General features: G+C 39.7%; 1 protein-coding gene across 1 annotated transcript; it reads right to left on the bottom strand.

The window, feature by feature from the left end:
* Window positions 1–1,386: 1,386 nt before the first annotated feature.
* Window positions 1,387–22,779, bottom strand: FGF3 (fibroblast growth factor 3). Its single transcript, XM_026704580.2, has 3 exons — window positions 21,891–22,779; window positions 16,187–16,290; window positions 1,387–2,873 (listed from the first exon to the last, which is right to left on the bottom strand). Exons 1-3 carry the CDS (start codon window positions 22,165–22,167, stop codon window positions 2,541–2,543), a joined length of 714 nt encoding a protein of 237 aa, XP_026560365.1. The 5' UTR covers window positions 22,168–22,779; the 3' UTR covers window positions 1,387–2,540.
* Window positions 22,780–23,540: the final 761 nt, after the last annotated feature.

Genomic DNA, 23,540 nt, shown 5'->3' on the forward strand with positions numbered 1-23,540 from the left:
TCATATGAATAAATGGTTAAATTATCATATGTTACAATTAAGCCAAAAACTCACATTTTCTTACTTATCCAGGCACAGAAAAGATAGCAACAACTCAGAACCCATTTAATAGCATGCACAAGCAAAGGCACATTGACATTCTCTGACTTTTCCAGAAAGGCAGCTTGTCCCAAATACAGTGGGAGAAAGTGTTAATTTATATTTTAGTATTAAAAAAAATTTATTAACTAAAAACTGCCCATCTCACTCAAAAAATGTCTGTCTTCCCACTGATTCCTTTTTAAAAGAACTTGATGTGTTTTTTTAAAAGTTTAGTTTATGTATAACTATATAGTTTAATGAGACTTGAATTATTATTAGTATCAACTCAGTTCAAAGCAGGACAATGATCAGAGAGTATGGACTGTAACTCAAATTTATCACTATCATTTTGAATTGAATTGAAAATTTATCAATATGGTTTTTTGAACTGAGTTGTGTTTTTCATTTGTGGTATACTGGTAGTACTTCAGGTTGTATTGGATCAGATAATTCAGATGATCTATGATCTAAGAGCTTTGTTTCCTAGAAGCTTCTTTATGCCAAATAATGTGGCTATGTCGTCAGCACCAAGTTCAGGGAAAGATACTTCCATTCCTGAAGCAAAACAACAAAATTCCTTCTTTTCACATGTATCCAGATATAGAGAAGACAACTAGATTGGCAACTGAATCTTAGTTTACTATTGGCAAGAGAACATGCTTTACCACAGTGGAAAGAGCAATCTAGCTAGATTTAGAAGGTTGTGTCACAATCCTGCTTCTCGCCATTACTTCATACTTTCCATACATGGAAAAAAATATCTGCCTTATATGAAATGATCAATGTATTTTGTGGTGTAAGTTGGGCTACATTTTTTTTTAACTTTAGGGAAGGACTCTTTTCTTAAACCTCCATCTAATGTGGGAACTCTTTTTCAACAGTTCTGTGGAGAATAGATAAGGCATCAACAATACCGGTAGGTCCTTACACTGTGAAGTATATTATCAGTATTAGTTTAGAAATTAAACAAAATATTTGTGATTGATATAATTGAAAATTATTGTCCCGTCAGCTTCTTAGTAATGCTACTTACATGCATCATTTTAGCTATTTTTATGTGAAGAAAGCATGAACAACCTAACCAATGTTGGTAATTCAGAGGATTTCAGTATTATCTGTATGTGCTTAATATGTCAAATAAATTAATTTTCTGAGAAAATAATCATAACATAATAACTTCTTTTCTGAAGTCCCAAAACACTTTAAATGATGCTATTGAAAAAGGAAAACTTTCATAAACAGGTACTACAGCAGATTGTTTCTAGTGAATGGTTCAATAATACAAAAGAAAAACTCACAGAAACTAATGTTTCATTTCCTTTCATTCCATATACAATCCCATATTAAAAATATCCACATGTGTCACAAGTAAGATTTGAAAATTTATGATGCGGCCACCTATGGAAAGGGCCATAGAGATTATTTTTTTTATGAATACCTCCTTTCTTTCCATCAAAATAATTTCCACATATTTCCAGAAAGTTGTAGCAAAACTAACTCCTACTTATCAGGAGAAACAAAATCTGGATTCAACTCAGTGAGTTTAATTATTTTGTTTACTTGTTCTGCTGAAGCAATATATTTTGAAAAAAATGTTTATACTTTCTTAAATAAGGAAAATGTATGTACAAATTTTGGTCAAGCAAAATATCTTTTAAAAAACACTCAAAATCTTGGTAACTGTCTCTTGCAATTTCAAAAAGTTCTTCCACTTAACATCTAATATTAGTATAAAGAATATATAGTATTTGATGCCTTACTGTTCAGTAAAATGAAGAAAAGAAATGAAAAAGAAAAAAGGAGTCTACATAATAAAACATATCTTTCTCTAAATGTTTATAATTGGGAAAGAAAAAAACATGTGATATTTTTCATCTAATATCCAAAGCTGCAACCTTTAATTATTAATAAGATATGTGAAATTACTTAAAATTACTTAGTTAAAAGGCATTCCCAAATTAACTGGGCAACATACTTTAAAGTATTATTCTTAATAAATGGAAAAATACAAAGAGCAAACATCTCACAAGAACATCTAACCTGTTTTGATGGAGAAAGGAAAGGCTCCCCCCCCCCCTTAAAATAACTGTTTTCTTACAGGCAGCTTTTGCCTAAACATAATTAATTAAACTCTTATTCGAATAAAGTGACAGGCCTATTATGGACAAGGCTGAAATGCTCCCGGGGCATTAAAAATAAGAAACTGACAAGGAATACTCAAACTCATTATTTCATCACGATAACGTACATGCAAGCATGCTTTAATTTATTATATATCCTTAGCAATCGGATAAACATCTAAACCATCTATTACCAAGAATATTTGTGTGTGGATGTGTTTACATGGAATCATTTGTTACTGGGTCCATATGGTTTAGCCAACGATATCCATGGAATAGTAGCATTTTTGTGTGTCTTACTTCGGATCCATCATATTTTCCCCACTTGCAGAATGCTTCCTAGTGTCCTCTCCTTCTTCTCTGGTTCTTATTTAGTGGCTTCAATAGGCCTTCTCTGTACTTAGCATTTGTATGGAACAGTTGGACCATGTCATGGTCTTTGTTATCCAACACCCTAGGCAAAAAGAGAGATGATTTCTGGGTCCTACGGGTTTTGAAGCTCCTCCTGGGTCGTCCTTTCCCATTGATGGAGACATACCAGAGTCTGTCTGCAGTAGCTTTGCGTTTGCTGCTAGTGCTGTTGGGCACAGTCCGATACAAGCGGGAGACATAGGTGTTATAGCCCAGCTCATGGATCCTTTCCACAAACTCACATTCTGCATTGTAGGTTTCCTGAAAAATAAGGACAGAAGCCATCACTTTCAAAAAGCAGCATGAAGAATTGCAAGGTACAAAGCTCACTGCATTTGTGCTTATAAACACTTTCAGTTATGTCCAACATAAAAGCAACTTCCATTTATTTATTTATTTATAAAGGAGTTTTGATATCCATTGACATCTCCTATTCCTTATTTAAATATTTTTATTTTTAAAAAACAAAAATACAAATCTCTATTCACATTAACAGTGTTCATGTCGTTAATACATATCTCTCCTTGAGAGATAAACATCAACTCTTCTTTCTATCCTCCACCCATTTGTACCACCTATCCCAAACTGCATAATAGTCTGAATCATCTTTGCCTCTTAATTCCATTGTGAATTTATCCAGTTCTGTACAATCCATTCTTTTTTGTGTCAAGTCTTCTTCAGATGGTATCTTTTCCTTCTTCCATCCCTGTGCGAAGGCTATTCTCGCCGCAGGTATGATATGTATAATGAGGTACTGGATGACCTTACTCAATTTTCCCTTAATTATTCCTAATAAGAATATTTCCAGTTCGAGTTCTAATTTGTGCTCTGTAATTTCTAATAACCATCTTTGTACCCTCATCCAATATTTTTTAACCTCTGGACACTGCCACCACATATGGAAGAACATTCCTTCTTTGTGTTTACACTTCCAACATTCTGCTTTTGTGTTTGGATACATTTTGGCCAGTCTTGCTGGGGCTAGGTGCCACCTACAAAACATTTTATATTGATTTTCTTTAAATGCTGTTGACGACATCTCCTGTTCTTATATATATCAAACAAAGCAAAGAACACTTTACCTTCTTACCTAGTCTTTACTGTCTTGCTTTTTTCCATGTAATGATAAGAGTAGCAATGAGAAGATAAAAGCAAAAAAGTTTATTACAGTCTATTCTTGATTAGTCCTGTGATTGATCATATTTTGCCCACCAAAAATAGAAATAAAAGAAATGTCTGTCTGATGCTACCAGAGACGAGCACTTTGACAGCACTTGAAATATATTTCTCTTACTCCTGCAACCCATATTTGACTTGGAAACCACCATAATTTATTAGGATCTCTGGTGATTAACAGACAAGTATACATACCATAGTTTCCAGAATAAATAAATAAACACCTATAAAAACAATATCATAAGGAAAACCAAGTGAGCACAGACAGAAGCTCATATGGTAAGTATTAAGTCCACAAAATATATTTGAAGAGCTGCTTTCAACCTCTTGCAAAACAGCCAACCAAGAAACTACAGGTAGTCCTCAACTTACAATACTTCACTTAGTGACCATTTGAAGTTACAACAGCACTGAAAAAAGTGACATGATTATTTTTCACACTTATGACTGTTGCAGCATCCCCAAGATCATGTGATTTACATTTGAATGCTTGACAACTGACTCACATTTATGACGGTTGAAGTGTCCTGGAGTCATGTGATTTCCTTTCGCAACCTTCTGACAGGCAACATCAATGGGAAAACCAGATTCACTGTATTACTAATTTAACAACTGTAGTGATTCACTTAAGAAATGTGGCAAGCAAGGTCCTAAAATTGGGCAAAACTCACTGAACAATTGTCTCACTTAACAACATAAATTTTGGGCTCAATTTTGGTCATAAGCTGAGGACTACCTGTAGTCTAATCTCAGTTGAGAGGCTGCTCTAGCAAATAGGCTCTGCCAAAGAAAAGGAATACTCTTCATGCTTCAACTCTCCAACACCCAACTTATTTCATAGAATTGGAGGGCCCACCAATAGGTCCTCCAGGGATAACTGAATGAATTGCGCTATTACAATTGGAGAATGTAGTCTTAAAAATAACTTGATGCCAAATCACATAGGTCAAAACCAGCACTTTTGAAATGCAGCTGAAAGGGTACTGGAAGCCTATGGAGGACCCAAAACACAGGTATAATACATGTGATATGTGCCACTGCATTTGAACTAATTGTTCTTTTCAGACAATCTTCTGAGGCAGCCCCAAAGAGGTCTAGGACAACTCACTGGGGCCAACTTCCTGAAGGACAATTTGCCATCCGATAATTCAATGCTGTATTAATCATTTCATTCAATTACTTTTATTATTGGTGACCATGCTTTCATCAAAGTTATTGTAACTCCTGTATTTTTTAGTTGAATTTCTTTATTTTATTATTATTATTGGCCACAGTTCTATCAAAATTAATTAACTTCATTTGTTGAATCAGTCCTGCAGTGAGTTGTCCCACGACGAGTTGGCCAAGGCAAGTTGTCTCAATTATAGTACATTGCAGTAATCTAAGTGGATGGTGAATAGGGCATGAATTACTGTAGATCCCTCTTCACTATGGCACTTCAGTGAAATGTAACTCCCATTTCAGGTTGCACTGCAACAAGTGAACCAATCATCACTGGCCAAAGCCCCTGGCCTCCACCTGACTAATCAGCAGTAACCACGAATGGAGAAAGAACCCTAAGTCATGGACTTGCTCCTTCAGAAACAATGCTTCCTCATCTAGAGATCATGCTAGGTGCTGACGGACAGCCAAAATGCATAGACAGCAACTCAGTCAAGATGAATTCAAATTTAACCTGTTCTGTCCCATCCAGATCTGGACACTGGGACAAGATATCACCTTCAGTCTTGCCAGGGTAGCATACTAAATGATACCACACCCCAAACTGATTGGTGACCTCTCCCAGTGGCTTCAGGCAGTTGTTCTGCCCAGTAAGTAGTTCTTTCTGGATAAAGAACTAAGCCATGAGGCAAGGGAGTCGCCACTGGCTCAGTCTCTACCATCAGAACCAAGAAAAGAGGAGGAATAGAAAATTTTCAAAATATGTTCCCCTGTAGCAGGAGAACTTCAAAAAATTTAGCAACTGGTTCTCTGCCCAGGTGAGCATGGCCATGGTGGGTGTGGCCTAGTCAGCCACCTGCATCAAGGTGGGGAGGCATTTTTGCCTCCCTGGGCTCTGGAGGCTTTCCTTGAACCTCCGTAAGGGCAAAAATGGCCTCTCGCTGGAGGCTCTCAGGAGGCTGGATTTAGGCCCATTTCGCATCTTCCGGAACTTCTGGGAGGCACATTTTTTGCCCTCCCTGAGCCTTCACACAGGCCCTGTATTTACCTGGCATCCAAAACAAGCTGCGTGGGGCTCCTGGGAGGGGAAGGGCCAGGTGGGTGGGGTGGGGCAGGATAAGAGGGGCCAGCCAGGGGTGGGATTTGTGGGTTCACTGAACTGCACAGAATCGTAGCTAGAGGATCACCCGAACCTGTGCAAACCCACAGCAGCCCACCCCTACCCAGTACAGAATACTGTCAGATAATCCAGAAAGGTGCAATGGTCAGCGGTACTGAAGGCTGCTGAGTGGGCTGATAAGACCAGAGACACAAGTCCGATCCATTTCTCACCAATAGCCATCCTTTAGAGCAGGGCTGTCAAACTCCTAACCCATGGGCTGGATGCAACACACACTGGGTCACACCCAGTTTAGCGAAGGGGCGGGGGAGTCCTGATATGTCACATGATGCTACCATGATGATGTGAGTTTGACACCCCTGCCTTAGAGCAACTAATATTCTCTTTGCCTCACACCTAGGTCTGAACCATGATTGAAAGGGGTCCAGATCATCCTGTTCTCCAAAACAATCCATAACTGTAATAGACATGGCCCTTAACTATATTTTCTGAAATTAATTACATATTCTATTACTATACTTCATTGAAACAGGTGGTTTTATTGGCAAAAACAATTGGTGGGCCCTTTGCCCATTTCCTAAATAATTTTTTTTTAAATTATTGGGTAATCCCTAGTTACATGTTGTGACAATATTTTTCCTATACTACTAATAGCTTAATTCATTTTTTTTAATATCTTGGAGATATGTTGGAAATTCCATACATCCTAATTGCCAGCCTTCATTTCAGAAATGAAGCAAAAGATTTCATTACTTAGCAAAAGTAAAATAAAGTTCTAATATTGAATATTGTAAATAAACTAACAAATAACAAACAAATTACTGGACATTGTAAACAAACTCCTCTTTGCTTGGTGCTGATGGTAGAGACTGAGCCAGTGGCCACTCCCTTTTTTTAACCTTACTTCCATTCTCTCAAAATCAAGGACAATAGCAGGTTAAGTACTTAAAATCTAGATGCAAGCTATACATGAAACTCTCTTTATGCCAATTTCTCGTAGATGCATTTCTTCATTTAGTTTCCAGTCCCCACATATTTCATTCCTGAATTTTGCAGTTCTAAATTGTGTGCATTTCTAAATACAGTATAAATATATTCTGGAATGATGTGGGGTTTTTTTTGTTTTTGGGTTTTTTTTTTAAAGTTGTAGGGAATTCTCAATCAGTCCAGCAGGTGGAGTAAATTTTCCTTTAAAATCAAGGCTGCAAACCTCATGCTTGAAAGTGTATTGCATAAGCAGACCACTAACACAGATGCGTTTAGAAAAGCAGATAACATAATTTCCCATACAGACATTTATTATTTATTTTACTATTTGTGATGGGATTGGATATCAGGAAGAGGGGATCTATGAGGATTCTAAGCAAGAGTCTGATCTGATTTCAGCAATTTGTTTCTATATTGTACCTTTCAGACAAAATAAGAATGTGTTGATGTCACATTTATCCAACAGTTCCTTAATTAGAACTGGTGTTCTAATCTCCTCAAAATGTATTGTTTTAGGACTTCCAATACATTTCCAAGTCCTCTGTTAAAACAATGTTTGTCATGATATATCATAAGCAATTTGGTTTTTTTTTATTATTATTTATTACATTTTATGCCACCCATCACCCTTATAAAGTGACTCTGGGTAGCTTGCTTGCTGATCTATCTATCTATCTATCTATCTATCTATCTATCTATCTATCTATTTATAAATTTATTTATAAAACATTTTATACAGGTTTTCTTTGTATGATGAGGATATTGTTAGCTTATAATTTATGTTCCACAGTTTCTCTCATTCTTCTAAATCTATATTATATCCAAAATTCTGCGCCCAGGCATGTCAACCATTTTAATTTAGCTAACACTGGGGAAAATTTTTCTCCTCAGACAGCTCGATTGATTTGTTCCAACTCTTCATAGCAATAGGAAAATTATCTACTTTAGTATTACTAAGTAGTAAAAGCTTCAACCTTCTCTTTCAAATAAACTTAATTGAAAGAGTAAGGCTTCTCAGCACAAAATAATTAATGTAACCAAAATTGTATAAATATTAACCTCACTACCACCACCACCACTGCTCCTGAAATTTCGATCCAACAGCAGTTCAATTGCTACCATTTTCCCTCAGGGGAACCCAACTGTACTTCCAAGTAGTCCTCCCAAGGACTTATCAAAGAACTGATAGAAACAGTAAGCAGAATCTCCTCTGTTTAAGTGAAGAAGATGTTTTGTTTCAAAGCAGGAAGATTTTTATATATGTATTATCTCTATATCAGCATATGTCACGCATATTGATGTGGACACATGCATGTATCAAAAAGATGTCTGTCAGCCTCCCCCACACTCTCATGGTAGAAATCATCAGGAGTCATTTCAACTTTATGTTTCAACGTTCATTGAAACAGGGAAAAGATCAGTTTTGATTCATCAGCATGCATGACTCAGCCTTCAGCCTCTCTTTGCTGCCCATCCCATATTAGAAACTTCTTTCTTTCTTGCCTGACAAATTTGCAAATGCTGATGAGGGTGGAAAGGAAAAAGCATATACAAGTCTGTGCCAGGTAAGTTTTGTGACTGCACTTCCAACTATCTTCCTGGAGCACACGTTTTCTGTAATGTCCCAATTGTTCAGAATTGATCTATCTAAAAGAACACATTGATGAGAATTTATAGACTTTATCCATTCCTCTTCCCAGACTGATGTTCTTTCCTTGCTAAGAATGCTGCCTCCCTACCTGTAATCTATGATTACAAGTTTTCAAACTTTGGAACCATTATAGATCACTATTCCCACCCCCATCCCATTTCCGAAGCCTTAGAATACAGTAGCTGTGTAAGACATTCATTATTACCAAACTTGGATCTTGGGGAACTCAAAATGTGATTTGTATGAAAGAATATTTAAAATTAATTTTGAATATTTTAATTCAAAAGTAATGCTTTTTTCAAAATTTGGACACTATCCTATTAGTCTTCATGCAATTTAGCAAACAATTTTTCACGATTTTTTTTCTAGTTATATATCTGGAGTGTTGATTGATTTACTTGCAGGATCCATCTATATTGACCAAGTTCAAGCAGTTCTTCAATACCTTTCTTATTAGAGTCCCTATACTAAAATAGTTAAGTGTTTTTTTTAATCTGTCTTTATTGGATTCTACTATTACCTCTGTTGGACTCTTTGGGGTACTATTTCTTTGAAAGAAATTAACATGAATCCAAGGCTTAAGATGGATCCAGCTGCTTGGTTCTTTGCCAACATTTACCATGGATTTGGCATGCTTTCCAAAACTTTTGGGATAAGAACAGAAATTTCTTCCCTGACATCAGATCCATACACAATAAGAATAAGATTATATGTGCACACTGAGATGACCTTCAATAGAAGCCCTGTTGTTTCCTTTCTCCATTTTTCTTGGGAATGGGGAAAATTGTCCCTTCTGGATGGACTATTGCTTCCCCTTTCCTCTTTTCATGGATCCTGGAAAAAAGTTTCTTTGGGTTTTATAACTAATATACCAGGGCTCATCTATTCTGGTATTACTTGATTACTTCTCTAAACAGCTTATTTTATTCCATACTGTATCCATATTCCATCCTTTAGCTATCTTCAAGTTTTCTGAAACCATGAGAACTATCTTACTTCTGAAAAAGGCTTAGAATCAATCCACTCTGCGTTGTTGTTTTTTGGAAAGCTTTATTTCAGTTACATAGGAAATAAAACTACTCCATCCTTCACAGTGGTAAAATGAAGATAATAATCTTTGTGGTGCTTGTATAAATCAATTCGGTTGACTTTTTCCTATGCTAAATTTACTTATAATAATTCAGCTCATGCCTTCACTCAAATGTCACTGATCTGGGCCACGTATTACAGCTGTATATGTGATACAGCTATCATCCATATTAGTTGCCAAATACTTCAGGACTCTCCCCATTCCATAGACCAGGGGTCCCCAATCACAGGGCCACAGGCCACCACTGGGCCTTGAGTCATGTGGAATCAGGCTGCAGAAGCAGTGGGCAAGCACACGCATGCATGCATATCTCCATTTGCGCAAGTTGCAGGCAAGTGCACAAATGAAGCTGTGTATGTGTGCACTAGCTTGATTGCCACCGCACAGAACCATCCCAGCCCCCTCCCACCAGTCTGCAAAAGTTGGTGAACTGTGCCACCCATTCTCTTCAGGAACTTCAAGTCAAGGTCTTCAGAAGTATTTTGCTGATCATCACCACCACCCAACAGCTCCCTCTATGGCTGTTGGACACAATATCTGGTTTTCTCACATATTTCTTCCTTCCACACAACCCTTTTAAGTAGAGGAAGGCCAGGTTTGTTAGACCATTCCCTGTAATTTCACAAAGCAAAGGTCTTTTGTCTACAGCTTCCTCCTGGTACTGGAATACTTCATTGCTCCTAATACAAGGATTCAAGGAGGAGGAAGAATTTAAGGGAGAACATACTTTGGGCTTATGGCATGGGAAAAGCAGACTGGAATATTTGATTAATTGAAAAGACATTGTAGATGCAAAACATATCTCCTTTGGGAGTTTCATTTTTATACACTCAGTTTTCCTGATTAGCTAATCAATATTGTCAAGATTTTCAGTTCTGAAATGGGGGAGGAGAACTGTTTGGAGACAGGCTGGGAGGTATTTCTTACAACTAATGAAAGAAAATGCAAAAAGTGCCCCATTTAAAGAAGAAAGGTAAAATTCATAGTGCAAGGAGTTCCTGATGAAGAAAAAGAAAATTAAACATTGTCCAAGACTGTAACTGTGAGAGGGATCTTGGAGTCTTAGTGGACAACCAGCTAAATATGAGCCAGCAGTGTGCAGCAGCAGCCAAAACAAGTTAATGCATTAACTAAGTTGCATTAACAGAAGTATACAATCAAGATCAAGGGAGGTACTCATACCACTCTATAAAGCCATAGTAAGACCACACCTGGACTACTCCATCCAGTTTTGTTCACCATATTACAGAAAAGATATTGAGACTCTAGAAAAAGTACAGAGAAGAGCAACCAGGATGATTTGGGGACTGGAGACTAAAACATACAATGAACGGTTGCAGGAACTAGGCTTGGCTAGTCTAGTAAGAGAAGGACCAGGGGAGACATGATAGCGGTCTTCCAATATTTGAGGGGCTGCCACAGGGAGGAAGGGGTCAAGCTATTTTCTGAAGCTCCTGTAGACCAGACAAGGAATAATGGATAGAAACTGAACAAGGAGAGATTCAACCTGGAAATAAAGATAAACTTTCTGACAGTGAGAACAATCAACCAATGGAACAGCTTGCCCTCGGAAGTTGTGGGAGCGCCATCACTTGAGACTTTCAAGAAGAGATTGGACTGCCATCTGTCAGAAATGGTGTAGGGTCTCCCGCTTGGGCGGTGGGGTTGGACAAGATGATCTACAAGGTCCCTTCCAACTCTGATTATCTGTTATCTGTTATTAAGAGAAGAAAAAGTTGAGAGAACAGGAAGGGAGACCTCATCTATTACAGCAGAAGGAGATCTGTCCTTCCTAATATTTCAGTTAGGAGAAGAGAGCCACTAGGAAAGCTTCAGAAAAGAAATGGAAATAAAAAGATTACAATACAAGCAGAACAGGGGTGGGATTCAATTTTTTAACAACCAGTTCTGTGGGTATGGCTTGGTTGGTGGGCATGGCTTGGTGATCATGTTATTGGCTGGGTGTGGCCAACTCAATATCACTCACATCGAGGCACGCGTCTCCTCGCCTGGCCTCTCATGACTGTGGGGATGTTGCAACAGTTGTAAGTGTGAAAAATGGTAATAAATCACTTTTTTTCAATGCCACTGTAACTTTGAATGGTCACTCCACACAAGTAAAGTACCAACAAAGGAGGGGAAAAAAACTCCAGAGACATTCCTGAGACAGGAAATCTAGTCCTGCCAAGAATGTAGTAAGGGTTAACGGAGAGGCAGTTTCTGTAAGCAACACCAGAATGTTTCCTTCCTGCCTTCCTTACAGGATCAGGCCAGTAATTTCTTCTAACAACCGGTTCTCTGAACTGCTTAGAATGTTAACAACCAGTTCTAGCGAATAGGTGCGAACTGGTAGAATCCCACCCCTGAAGCAGAATCAGGATGGAATCAGCATCAAATCATGTGATATTTTGAAAACAAAGGGGAATTAAAGGGAAAAAAGTCAGGAGGGAGATGGCATAAGGAATTAAGACCCACCAGTTCCAAATTATTATATAAATAATAAGCAGCTGCTTCCCTGTCTCCACAGCCAAATTTCTAATAGATTTAAAAGGCAGGAGGGAAAGGTCTAGAATCTAGAAACCCAGCAGCAGATATTTATAAATAGGTCTTTCTGTCAGAGGCCTCATGTCTGCAATAGTTCTATAAAATCTAGAAATAGAATCCTATTCCAGTATTGAGGAAGGGCTTTACTGGGGGTGGAATTCTACAGGTTCGCACCTATTCTCTAGAATCAGTTGTTAACATTCTAAGCAGTTCGGAGAACTGGTTGTTAGAAGAAAGTACTAGCCTAATCCTGTAAGGAAGGCAGGAAGGAAACATTCTGGTGTTGCTTACAGAAACTGCCTCTCCATTAACTCTTACTACATTCTTGGCAGGACTAGACTTCCTGTCTCTGGAACTTCTCTGGAGTTTTTTTTCCTCCTTTGCTGGTACTTTGCTTGTGTGGAGTGACCATGGCACTGAAAAAAGTTACTTATGGCCGTTTTTCACATTTATGACTGTTGCAGCATCCCTACAGTCATGAGAGGCCAGGCGAGGAGATGCATGCCTCGATGTGAGTGATATTGAGTTGGCCACACCCAGCCAGTCACATGACCCCCAAGCCATGCCCACCAACTAAGCCACGCCCACAGAACCAGTTGTTAAAAAATTTGAATCCCACCCCTGGGCTTTACCAGTATTTCTCATGCTCAAGAATGCTGGCTGACAAATTCTGGGAGTTAAAGTCCACACACCTTAAAGTTTGTGAGGCTGAGAAACACTGGGTTATAGTGATGAGCCAGGAAGCACTGAGCTTACCTGTGCTCCTAAAAGTCACAATCATGTCAGTATTTCAAAGAAAAATATTCCCATGTACAGGACAGTTGGTTATATTATAAAGATTTGCACCTATAAAGATGTTCAATACTTTCTTCTGTGTTTGGAGTTGTGTGAGTTCACACAAGCAGTTCACAGAGTCATGATGCTTAGGCCAAAAACGTTCTTTTTTTTTAATTAATGTTATGATGTAACTTTTGGAGGCGAAATTTTGCTTACTATCATTTGTCTGATGAGTGGAATCCTTTTCTTTGTACCTTAATGAAGGCTAATTCTTCTTTCATCACAAAAGTGGGAAACTATAAATTATATGGAATGACAGGAATTGACACCCAGCCTCCACTCTGTTCTGATGCCAGTGTTCAGTGGGCATCGTTTAGGTATCATGTAAGATAATTCTTCACTAGAAATTTTGTTTAGGTGCTATGTAAGATATTTCTCTCACCAGATGAGGAAATTAACTCCACAGGAAAACTAAAATTTTGAGATATATAGGTATTGGATAGAAACCTAGATACCTGAGATATATAGGTACCTATATATCTATATATAGATATATAGGTATCACACTTGGAACTGACAATTCTGACAACCACTAAGAACTGTGGTTGCTAAGCAGAAAAACCACATGACTTCACCAGACTTAAGAAGACACTTCTATTTTTTGCCATTAAACAAATCATCACAATCATTAAGCAAGACATCTTATCGCTGTGACTTGCAACTTCTCTTCCATGTTATCCTTTAGTTATGCTTGTTGGAAGCCAGTTGTGAAACTTGCAAAGGGCAAACATGTGACTTCAGGAGGCTGCAACAGTCAGGTCTAGGACAACTTGGCACAGCCAGCTTGGCACCACCAAGTCGCCTCTGCCAAATCACCAAAGCACCGCTGCAGGACAACTCAACAGGGCCAATTCACCACAAAGATGGAGGGAAAGCCAGGCAGGTGAGTGAGCAGGCAGAGCATAGAGTGGCTGGTGGCTGGTGGCAGCCAGTGGCTTCCCAGAGAGGGAGAGTGGGACAGGGGGACAATTGAACAGGTGGGCAGAGCACAGAGTGGCTGGTGGCAGCCAGGGGCTTTCCATTTTCACACACTCTGCTGCCTCCACCATGCTAAATGGGAACTTTGCATGGCAGTGACAGAGGTGAGTGTGAAAATGGGACACACCCAGCCTCCATCATCTCCTCCCCACCCTCCCCACCAACTGTTGCTAACACTGAACAGCCCAAACACTGCCACTGCCAACAAACAGCCCACAATGGCAGCAGCAACAGGGTGTGTGTGTGAAAATTGGAAGCCCTTGGGCACCACCACCACTCTGTGCGCTGACTACCCACTTGCCTGCCCGCCTGGGTCTCCCTCTGGCTGCCTGCAGCAAGTTGTCCCCATGGCAAATTGGCTGTGTTGAGTTGTCTTTTGACAACTTGGCAGTGGTGATTTGCCAGAGGTAACTTGATGGTAGCAAGCTAGCCATGCTGAGTTGGCCACACTGAGTTGTCCCATTCTGGCAACAGTCATAAATGCATGCTGGTAAAATCATAAAAGCACCCAGATAGCAATCACATGATCATAGATAGTGCAATGGCCATAAACCCAAGGATTGGTTACAAAGCTGTTTCTTCCAATAGTCAGATCTTTGAACAGTCACTAAACAATCAAGGACTACCTTTAATAATAGAATCATAAAAGTCTGGTAGTACTTACCTCTTCCTCCTTCTTATACATCAGTGAATTAGAGAGGCTTCTGCATGAGCTGCTTCAAAATGCTACCTTGTGAGCTTAAAAAAATGTTTTAGCCCCCTTTTGTCTGGCAATGGCTCCTGGATATATCTCAGTCAAGGACACATAGCTCACTTTCTACAATTTGTAACACTTAAATAAAATCCGGAATAGAATACAATTCTTTATATTCTTTATAGAAATTGTGACCTATTAATAAATCTGGGCTCTTAATTTCCACCTTAGAAAACACACCAAAGGAACATATTCATTCCTTATTAACTATTTAGAGAATCCATGTTTTTGTTAAGATTAGGTGGATTTTGAGGTAACTGTCTTTCAATAGATCATTTATTTCACTACTTTGATTTGATCTCCATAACTAATTGATAATGGCTTTAACTAGCTCATCTATCTATTTGAACATCTCACCTGGAAAGAAAAACTATTTGATGCCAGTGTCAAGAGGAGTAATAAAAGTATTCTAGTGCTACGTTAGGCAAGGTAGAATATAAGTCTACATAGTAAATTAAAAATAATAATTTCTCTCAATCACCTTAACTGATGCTATTGTTCCTATATTTCTTTTTTTTAAGACAGAGGACAAAAAGAGAGAAAACAATTGAATATCCAAGGAACAAATTATGCAAGGTTTATGACAGAAAATGCTCCTGTTCTGCATGCATGAAGGCTTGGTTAAATACAATTCTATATTAATCTTATTACGGGATAGTAAAGAATAGATTTTCAGCCTGTTCCAAGGTACCTTCACAGCAATGTCTTTGCAATCCAGGGATTTGCAGAATGATTGACACATTCATTCAATCTGTAAGTGCCTCTGGCACTTAAATTTCTGCCATTAAATTCCAGTTATGTGTGTTCTAAAAACGTTTTTGCAAATGGGACTCTTATGCAGAGTTTGCTCTGCTTTTTTGAAAAGTTTCCTTGTCACATCATCAGTTCTACAACTCCTTGATGATTTCCTTACCTGAACCAGTTGTTTACAATCCCTAAACCAGAGGTCCTCAAACCATAAATGTTTTGTTTTTAGTGTGTAAGTAGGATTATTTGAATTCCTATCCTGCTGCACACATGAAAAGTGAATGAGTGTGCCTCATGCTTGCAGTCATGTTTCAGCTAAAAGATTCTAAGTATTGGCTGCTTAATCCCCCAAATAAAACCAAAGCACATATTTTTGTTCTTTACAAATGTTCCTCCATAGGCACCTAGTATTTCTGCCCTTTTGACTACAATGGAGTTTAAATCCCCATTGAAAATGATGGGCACTCTACTTGGAGGATGCTTCAGCTAGCTTGCCATAGTTAAGATGCCTGTTTTAAATAGTACTTACTGAAGCATAAAGTCGGCCTCTTTTGTTCATGGCCAGGTATCTGCCTGAAAAACAGCCTTTGATAGCAACAATCCCAATGTCCACCGCAGTTATTTCCAGAATACCTAAAAGGAAAATATAAGATCTATTTAGACGATTCATATATGCATCATTTCATTTTATATTGGTATTGTTATTTTACAAATTTTAGACGTTTTAAATACTAAATGTCAAGGAAATCGGAGGGAAATCCTTAACCTTTAGTCAGAAATGAGCCCATTGGATTTCATTGGACTATTTTTTGCTTCATACTGAACAAGTTCTAAGTTTTTGTTTATTTTTGTGAAACATTCCCCACCATTCAAATGCCTTCTGAGTACAATTTGACCAACATTTTGAATCCTAATCCATATCTTCAGAATTGGCATTTCTTTATGCAAAGTACTTTCAATCTCTTTTATTCCAATTGTCTCTTCAATAGAATTGAAACATCCTCCCATTTTAATACAAGAAAAAAAATGAAAAACAAAAAAAGTATAATTGACTGACATTTGAACTGAGCAGGAATTTTGACTTTTTTTCTTGACTCTTAAGCTAGTAATATTAAACTATCTTAAATGTTACTTCTATATGGAAATCATTATGCTTAGTAACACCACCACACAACATGCCAGCATTTACTCCTACATTCATAATCAATTCCGGATGATTGAAAATGACAACACTCAAGACAATAAGATGGGAATTATTAGAAATAAACCCTTACTGGTAAATCCACAGCTGTTTGATTGAGACTGAACTGTTTCAAAGAAAGAAAGAAAGAAAGAAAGAAAGAAAGAAAGAAAGAAAGAAAGAAAGAAAGAAAGAAAGAAAGAAAGAAAGAAAGAAAGAAAGAAAGGCTCTGACATTGAACTAGATGTTCGCCTAAGTCTATATGCCTATAAAAACTTTAAATCCCCTTTAATGCCTTTCTTAGGGGTCCAAGAGTGCTTGACTCATTGAAACAAACCACAAAGCTACCCATTTGGGGACAATACTCTTGCTGAGGTTTCTGGAGGGCAAAATGGAGGAAGACAAGAGGTTGCCACATCTAAGAGCTTAGATGGACAATGAAAGGGAGTTAGTCAGTTAGAAGTCAGTGTATCCTTGGAGAAAGGACAAAGTAGATGTCTACCTCCAATTCAAAGAAAGGAATTTTTATAATCCATGAAAGAACTAAGAACGATTGCACGTATTATTTATCAAAGGACTGTTCTAAACATTATCCTGAATAACAAAAATATCTAGAATGCAGATACAGCATTTACAGAGGTATCAGCAATCCTTGCTCTCTAACTTGTGCTCATGCTTACCCACACCTATATCCACACACATACGTATCACACTGATATATAGAGGAACCAATATTAAGATGGTGGACTAGAACAGGGAGATCCAGGTTCTAGTCTTCCCTTAGCAATGGAAGTTGGATGGAAGTCTCTCTCTTTCTCTCTCAGCATTAGACTTAGAATTTGAGAAAAATGTGTCTGGCATTGGACCAGCACAGGAGTCCATAACTTTCCATGAAAATGACTACACCATGCAGAAGTTGGGTAGATTAATTTGGGTTGCTAATAATATTACACATGATGACATGGAGAGAGACGGAGACAATCTAAGGCCTGCAAAACACTACATAATAAAAAAGTCATTTCAAAAAAAGTCACAAGAGGAGACATGTTTTTACATACCTGTAAAATGCATATATTACATTTATAGGCATTTCTTGGGGAGGGAATCTTTAATTGTATGTGGAATAATTAAATATTTGAGACAAGTAACAGCATAGAAGTGATATGTGAAGAGATTTATTATTTACATTTCAGATTATTTCTGCAATTCATTATCAATACTATCCCATGCGCTCAACATTTTAAATCCTGAAGCCTTGAAATTCTGTTGTTACTTTAGAAATGACTTGGCAACAGCACATATGTCCATACAACTCTCAGAATATAATCTTCAAATTATACTGGTTGGGATGACTTAGGATGTAATATAAATCATTGCTACTAGAAAACTATTGGCAGAAGCTATGACAATAGAGTAGTATCATGGATGGAAAGGCCTTATCTGAGCCTCAAATTCAGGCATTATTGTGGACACCTATGTGCACACAATGTTGCTTCGAGAAACGAAAATATGTAAATCAGATTGCTTCATTGAAACCAGTGGGAAACCATGAACTTCATCTTGTTCCCTCTTAGACAAACACAGTGTAGGATTTTGACTATTTCCATATTGAACATTTAGCAATGATTAATGCATACCGTAGAAAGAACTACTAACCCGATGGCTATCACCCTCAAACATCTTAGGCATGAACATATAGTGGCTATAATTTAGTCCTCTAAGTCAGGGGTCTCCAACCTTGGCAACTTTATACCTGGTGGACTTCAACTCCCAGAATCTGGCTGGGGAATTCTGGAAGTTGAAGTCCTCCAGGATTAAAATTGCCAAGGTTGGAGACCCCTGCTCTAAGTGATCATTTTTATGCAGAACTCCAGATAAAATGAAGATTAAGTTTTGTCCCTAAGAATTTATTTTTTTAATAGGAAAGTCATCTTAGATTTATCAAGAACAATAAAGTGGGAGTAGGTGAATTAAAATCAAGATATTTGTATTTTAATACAAATGACTGCAGAAAATGGTAGAAACTGACCATCAGTTTGGGCCAGCCAGCTATTGGTTACCAGGATTTGAAGCCATATATGTAGACTGCCAATATTTAAACATATTATGTTTAAAGTGTTAATAGAGCTATTGTTTGAGGCATCAGGGTTCTTTCAGGTAGGTAAGCTCCACTTAAGACTGCAGTCACTGATGCTTACATTTGGTGAATTCACCCATAACATCACAGAAGATCCAGAGATAGCTCCTAATCTCTCTTTCTCCTTCATCTCTGTAACTGAAGACATTTAGCAAAGGAGATCCTTTTTCTTATAGATCAAGTGGAAGTGTCCTGATGAAGATTTAGCTATTCTACATCTTAAAGGCTCAAGTTAAAACTGTAGCCTTCCTTTTCAAGGCACAGTCTTTTCTACATTGCAGCTTGCATATATCAATCAAGTTGTGATATAATAGAGAATCTTATATGCACATGAGATTTGGCCTATTTAGATTTGTCCCAGAGAGATGCAAGGATGCTTTTCACAAGGTCAACCACAGAAAGCTGCATTATTTTCTCCTCTCACAGCATCTTTGCTAGCCTAAGGGTAACCTCCACCTAATGCACCTAAAAGCTGGGTGCGTGTGCAGGCCCTTATATTTCATCATTTGGAACAGTGAAGAGAACATTCAACACTTTCTATTCCAATTGGTTTTAATTCATAGTAAACTGTGTTTGTTTTTTTAAAAAAAACTTTGGCTAGATCATGCCCTCAATGACACTTTACCGATAGGTGAACAGCTACATAAGGAGCTCTGCTAGAAACGATAGAAAAGTCTGCCTTGGTGCCTAGAATGTCTGGTATTCTTGGGTGCCAATGCATCAGGAGATGAATGATGTGGGCAATCAATCCGATTTTGAATGCCATGTCTACCTTGCAAAGGAGAACAATGTTTTCTCCGACTGATCAGTCGCTGGTGAGTGCTATTTCCTTGAACAAGGCATAATTTCCTCTGCCCTAAATACCCACACTTTGCCAAGACAAACAAAACAAGATTAATTGGAGGAAAGGAGAGAACAGAAAGTCAAACACCAGGATGAAATGAACAGACTGAAGTGTGAAAGTCATCTTGATGTGTTATTTACACATCTTTTGGGATAGTTACTCTGACCCTCCACCCCCACATATCCAGCTTTGTGTCATAAAGGGAAGAAGGGATCTAAAGCCTTAAAGGGAAATCACACCTTCTGGACAGAGAAACCAAGTGACAGTCACTTATCCTGTTTTTTTTTTGCAAATTCCAGAGTGCAAGGGTTTGTTTTTGGTTTTTTTTCAAAACTGAGGCTTCCAACTGCAGAACTGCATCCTTAGAGAGAGGGAAAGAGTTGCGGGCAAAGCAGAGGTGCTGAGGTGCAGTGCAAAGGTTTCTAAGGCCAGGGACAAAAAGAAAGGGCTTATCACAAGGAGGAGGAAGAAGCACAGTGGACTCTACTTGCCAGATCTGCAAACTGAACAATGTTCTATTTCAAGAAGACCTGAAAATCCTTTTCTTTGTACTTCAAGCATTTTAGCCAAGCATCCGAAGGAATTGCCTGGGATCTTTGTGTGTAGCATAAACTGGTTACACAAAATCACATCTATTCCTCTATTCTCCTCATCCAATAGCAAGAGAGACGCTTCTTTTATTCCCAACACAATGGTCAAGCTGTCTCCAACCTGATGATAATGTTACATCACAATTTCCATGTTGGTTAGAGATTGGGTCTAAGATGTTAGATGTGGCCAGGCTAGTTAAAATTGTGATTCGGTGAAAGATTCTTTCTTCCATACCTACCTTCCACAAATACTATTTTACCTTACGTCCTAAGTTTCCACAAAATATTCACAATACAAGCGGGAAGCAGAAATAGAGGAAGCTACTAAGACTCACAATCTCAGACATAATTGTGAATGAAACGGGAACTTTTCCCCAGGGTATTCTACAATAGTTGAAAATCGGTGGGTATTCATTCTAAGACTAACTTCCAAGCAAAACGGTTATTTCAAGAGCCTGGTGTATTAACGGCCCTTAACAGCCAAAGTCTGCTTCATTGGGGAGAGAACAGGACAATCTATATTGTCCTGGTTCACAAACAGCCTTGTAACTTAGAAGCTGTTTTATTTGCTCCAGAAGTAGGGAACAACGTTAATAGGGTGAAAAGGAAATAGCAGTCTTCTCTGCTGTTAGATAAGCACCTTTGAAGTGCTGACAGTCATTGACAAGGCCAATTCAGCTATCCTGACACATATTCTCTTGACCTTTTTCCTTCACTGGGTATCAAGAAGGCTAACACGTGAACTGTTACAAATTTCCTGATGGGAATAGATTTCCTGCATTTTGGGGGTCTTATATATTTGTTCCTTTATTCTAAGGATTTCTTTCCCAGTTGTTTCTCCCCAGTATGCTTAAGCGGAATTGAAACACTGGGAAGAATTTTCCTCTCCCAATCCCGGTAAAACTTCGTGGCTGCAAAGTTAAATCATCCTCTAGTTAAACCATCCATTCTAGAGATCTTGCCCAGAGATGGCCTTTGGTATGGATGGGGGCAGGCAAGCTCTGAATCTTTGTTGTGGCTTCAGTCTGGCTTTAGGCTAAGCCACGATCTTGGCTGGCATCTCTCATCAGCTCTCAACCGACAAACCTGATCTGCTTTCCTCGGGCCTGAACAGACTTTCCTACACAGCTAATCCAGCGACTGCTGCGACGCGAAGAGGGCTGCAAGAGGGCTGCAAAGAGCCTTGAGCGCCCTGAACAGACAGGCTACAAAAAATTGTATCGCTCTTCCTTCCTTCCTTCCTTCCTTCCTTCCTTCCTTCCTTCCTTCCTTCCTTCCTTCCTTCGGGATGTGTATGAAATAAATGAACGGCGTTTCAGCCCTGGATTGGAGGCATCGGAGGACGACAGAAATGCTGCTTCCTCGGAAATCAGGACCAACGAAGCACCGGCGGCTTCGATTCAAGAGGGAGAGCAAAGGGGCGAAAACCAGCTGCGAGGGACGGGCAGGGCGGGAGAGAGGAGCCACCCCCGGGGTACTCACTGAAGACGCTGTTCTTCTCCAAGGTGCCGTTGATTTTGCCGTTGGCATGGATCTGAAGGTGGTACTTAGTGGCGCAGTAGAGTTTCCTCCGCCGGGGCGCTCCGCCGAGATGCTCGTAAACGCCACCGCGCCCGCCGGCATCTCTGCGCCAACGCGGGTCGCACGCTTCTCCATCTCGGGCACAGGCAGGAACCGGCGGAGGCAGCTCGGCAGCCGCCAACCCGAGGAAGCCCGGCGCCTGCAAGAGACTCAGCAGGACGAGCCAGGTTGTCACCATTGTGCATGATGGCCGAGGGGCGCTCAGCTTGGAGCGGAGGACAGCCCCGCCGGACCCATTCAGGAGCTCTGAGCTGGAGAGGAGGCAGCCCGCCGAAGTTGCACAGGCGCGCCGGATCCGGTGGGGACGACTGACTGGGCTAGGCGTCCTTGGTGGCTGCGGCTGGGAGCGCGGGGGGCAAAAGCGGGGGAGGCTGTTTGTTTGTTTATTTGTTTCAATCAGCGTCGATTTCGTCCCCCTCCTCTTCTACCTCCTCCTCCTCCCCGCCCGCCCCCCCGCCCCCCGAAAGACCCAAATCTGTTTTAGATCTGAGTGAATTGAAAGACGCCGAGGAAATCTCAACTCTTGGAATTAGAAGGAGAAGCTGCGACCCGGGTACCGGTTTCCAGAAGAGGGGGGGGAGAGAGAAGGAAAGAAAGGGAAAGAGGGAGAGAGAAGAGAGAAGACAGAGAGAGAGAAGGAAAGAAAGGGAAAGAGAAGAGAGAAAGAGAAGGAAAGAAAGGAAAAGAGGGAGAGAGAAGAGAGAGAGAGAAGGAAAAAAAGGGAGAGAGAAGAGAGAGAGAGAAGGAAAGAAAGGGAAAGAGGGAAGAGAAGAGAGAAGAGAGAGAAAGGGGGAAGGAAAGAAAAGGAAAGAGGGAGAGAGGAGAGAGAAGGAGGGGAGATGGGAAGAACGAGAGAGAGAAGGAAAGGAAACTGGGGGCGGGCAAGTGGGGGGGGGGCACTTAAATTCCCCCCAGAGAGACGAGGGGGAAATTTCGACCGTGCCTAAAGAGAAAAGGCGTCCGGCTCTGCCACCGAGTTGCGGGGAAGAAAACCCCTCTGTCCACTTGGACGCAGTTTGCAACTTCAACTGGTTCAGGCGCAACGCGCACCCAACGTGGGCCAGGTGATGGTCTGTCTCAGATGCCCGTATCGCCCACTCTCCTCCCCTCCCCCGCCCCTGTTCAGCCTCCCACCCCGCAGCAACCCAGGGTTGATTTGTTTCCTCTTCCTTGGACCGTTTCCTAAGACGAAGGAAACAAACGCCGCCTCCAAGACTCAGGAACCAGAGGCGTCCTGGATGGATGATAGGTACCTTCAAGGAAGCAGTCGGGACTGGGGCCGGATGGGAGCCGCTCTCCTTACCCTCGCTCGCCCAGTGTGTCGGATGAGTGATGTACGAGGGACTTTTTTTTTTTTTTTGAAAAAAAATATACTTTTGAAACGAAAAGAAAGCACCAAGAAAGAGGTTTTGTCTGCCAGCTCGGGAGGCGGATAGAAAAACAAAACAACCAAACACCCACATTTGAAGACTTCACAGACAGATTGCTTTGGGTGATTTAAAAACCGTTTCCTTTTATCTTGAATGCAGAAAGAAAATACTTCAAGCTCTA

This window comes from Pseudonaja textilis, chromosome 1, assembly GCF_049901715.1.
Source record: "Pseudonaja textilis isolate UNSWEBS1 chromosome 1, rPseTex1.2, whole genome shotgun sequence".
Classification (NCBI taxonomy): domain Eukaryota; kingdom Metazoa; phylum Chordata; class Lepidosauria; order Squamata; family Elapidae; genus Pseudonaja; species Pseudonaja textilis.

Excerpts from the sequence above, each read along its gene's own strand:
- FGF3 (XM_026704580.2), bottom strand. The coding sequence starts at position 22,167 with ATGGTGACAACCTGGCTCGTCCTGCTGAGTCTCTTGCAGGCGCCGGGC. Across the intron at positions 16,291-21,890 it reads GGAGAAGAACAGCGTCTTCA|GTATTCTGGAAATAACTGCG; the intron begins GTGAGTACCCCG and ends TTTTCCTTTTAG. Across the intron at positions 2,874-16,186 it reads GAGGCCGACTTTATGCTTCA|GAAACCTACAATGCAGAATG; the intron begins GTAAGTACTATT and ends CTTATTTTTCAG.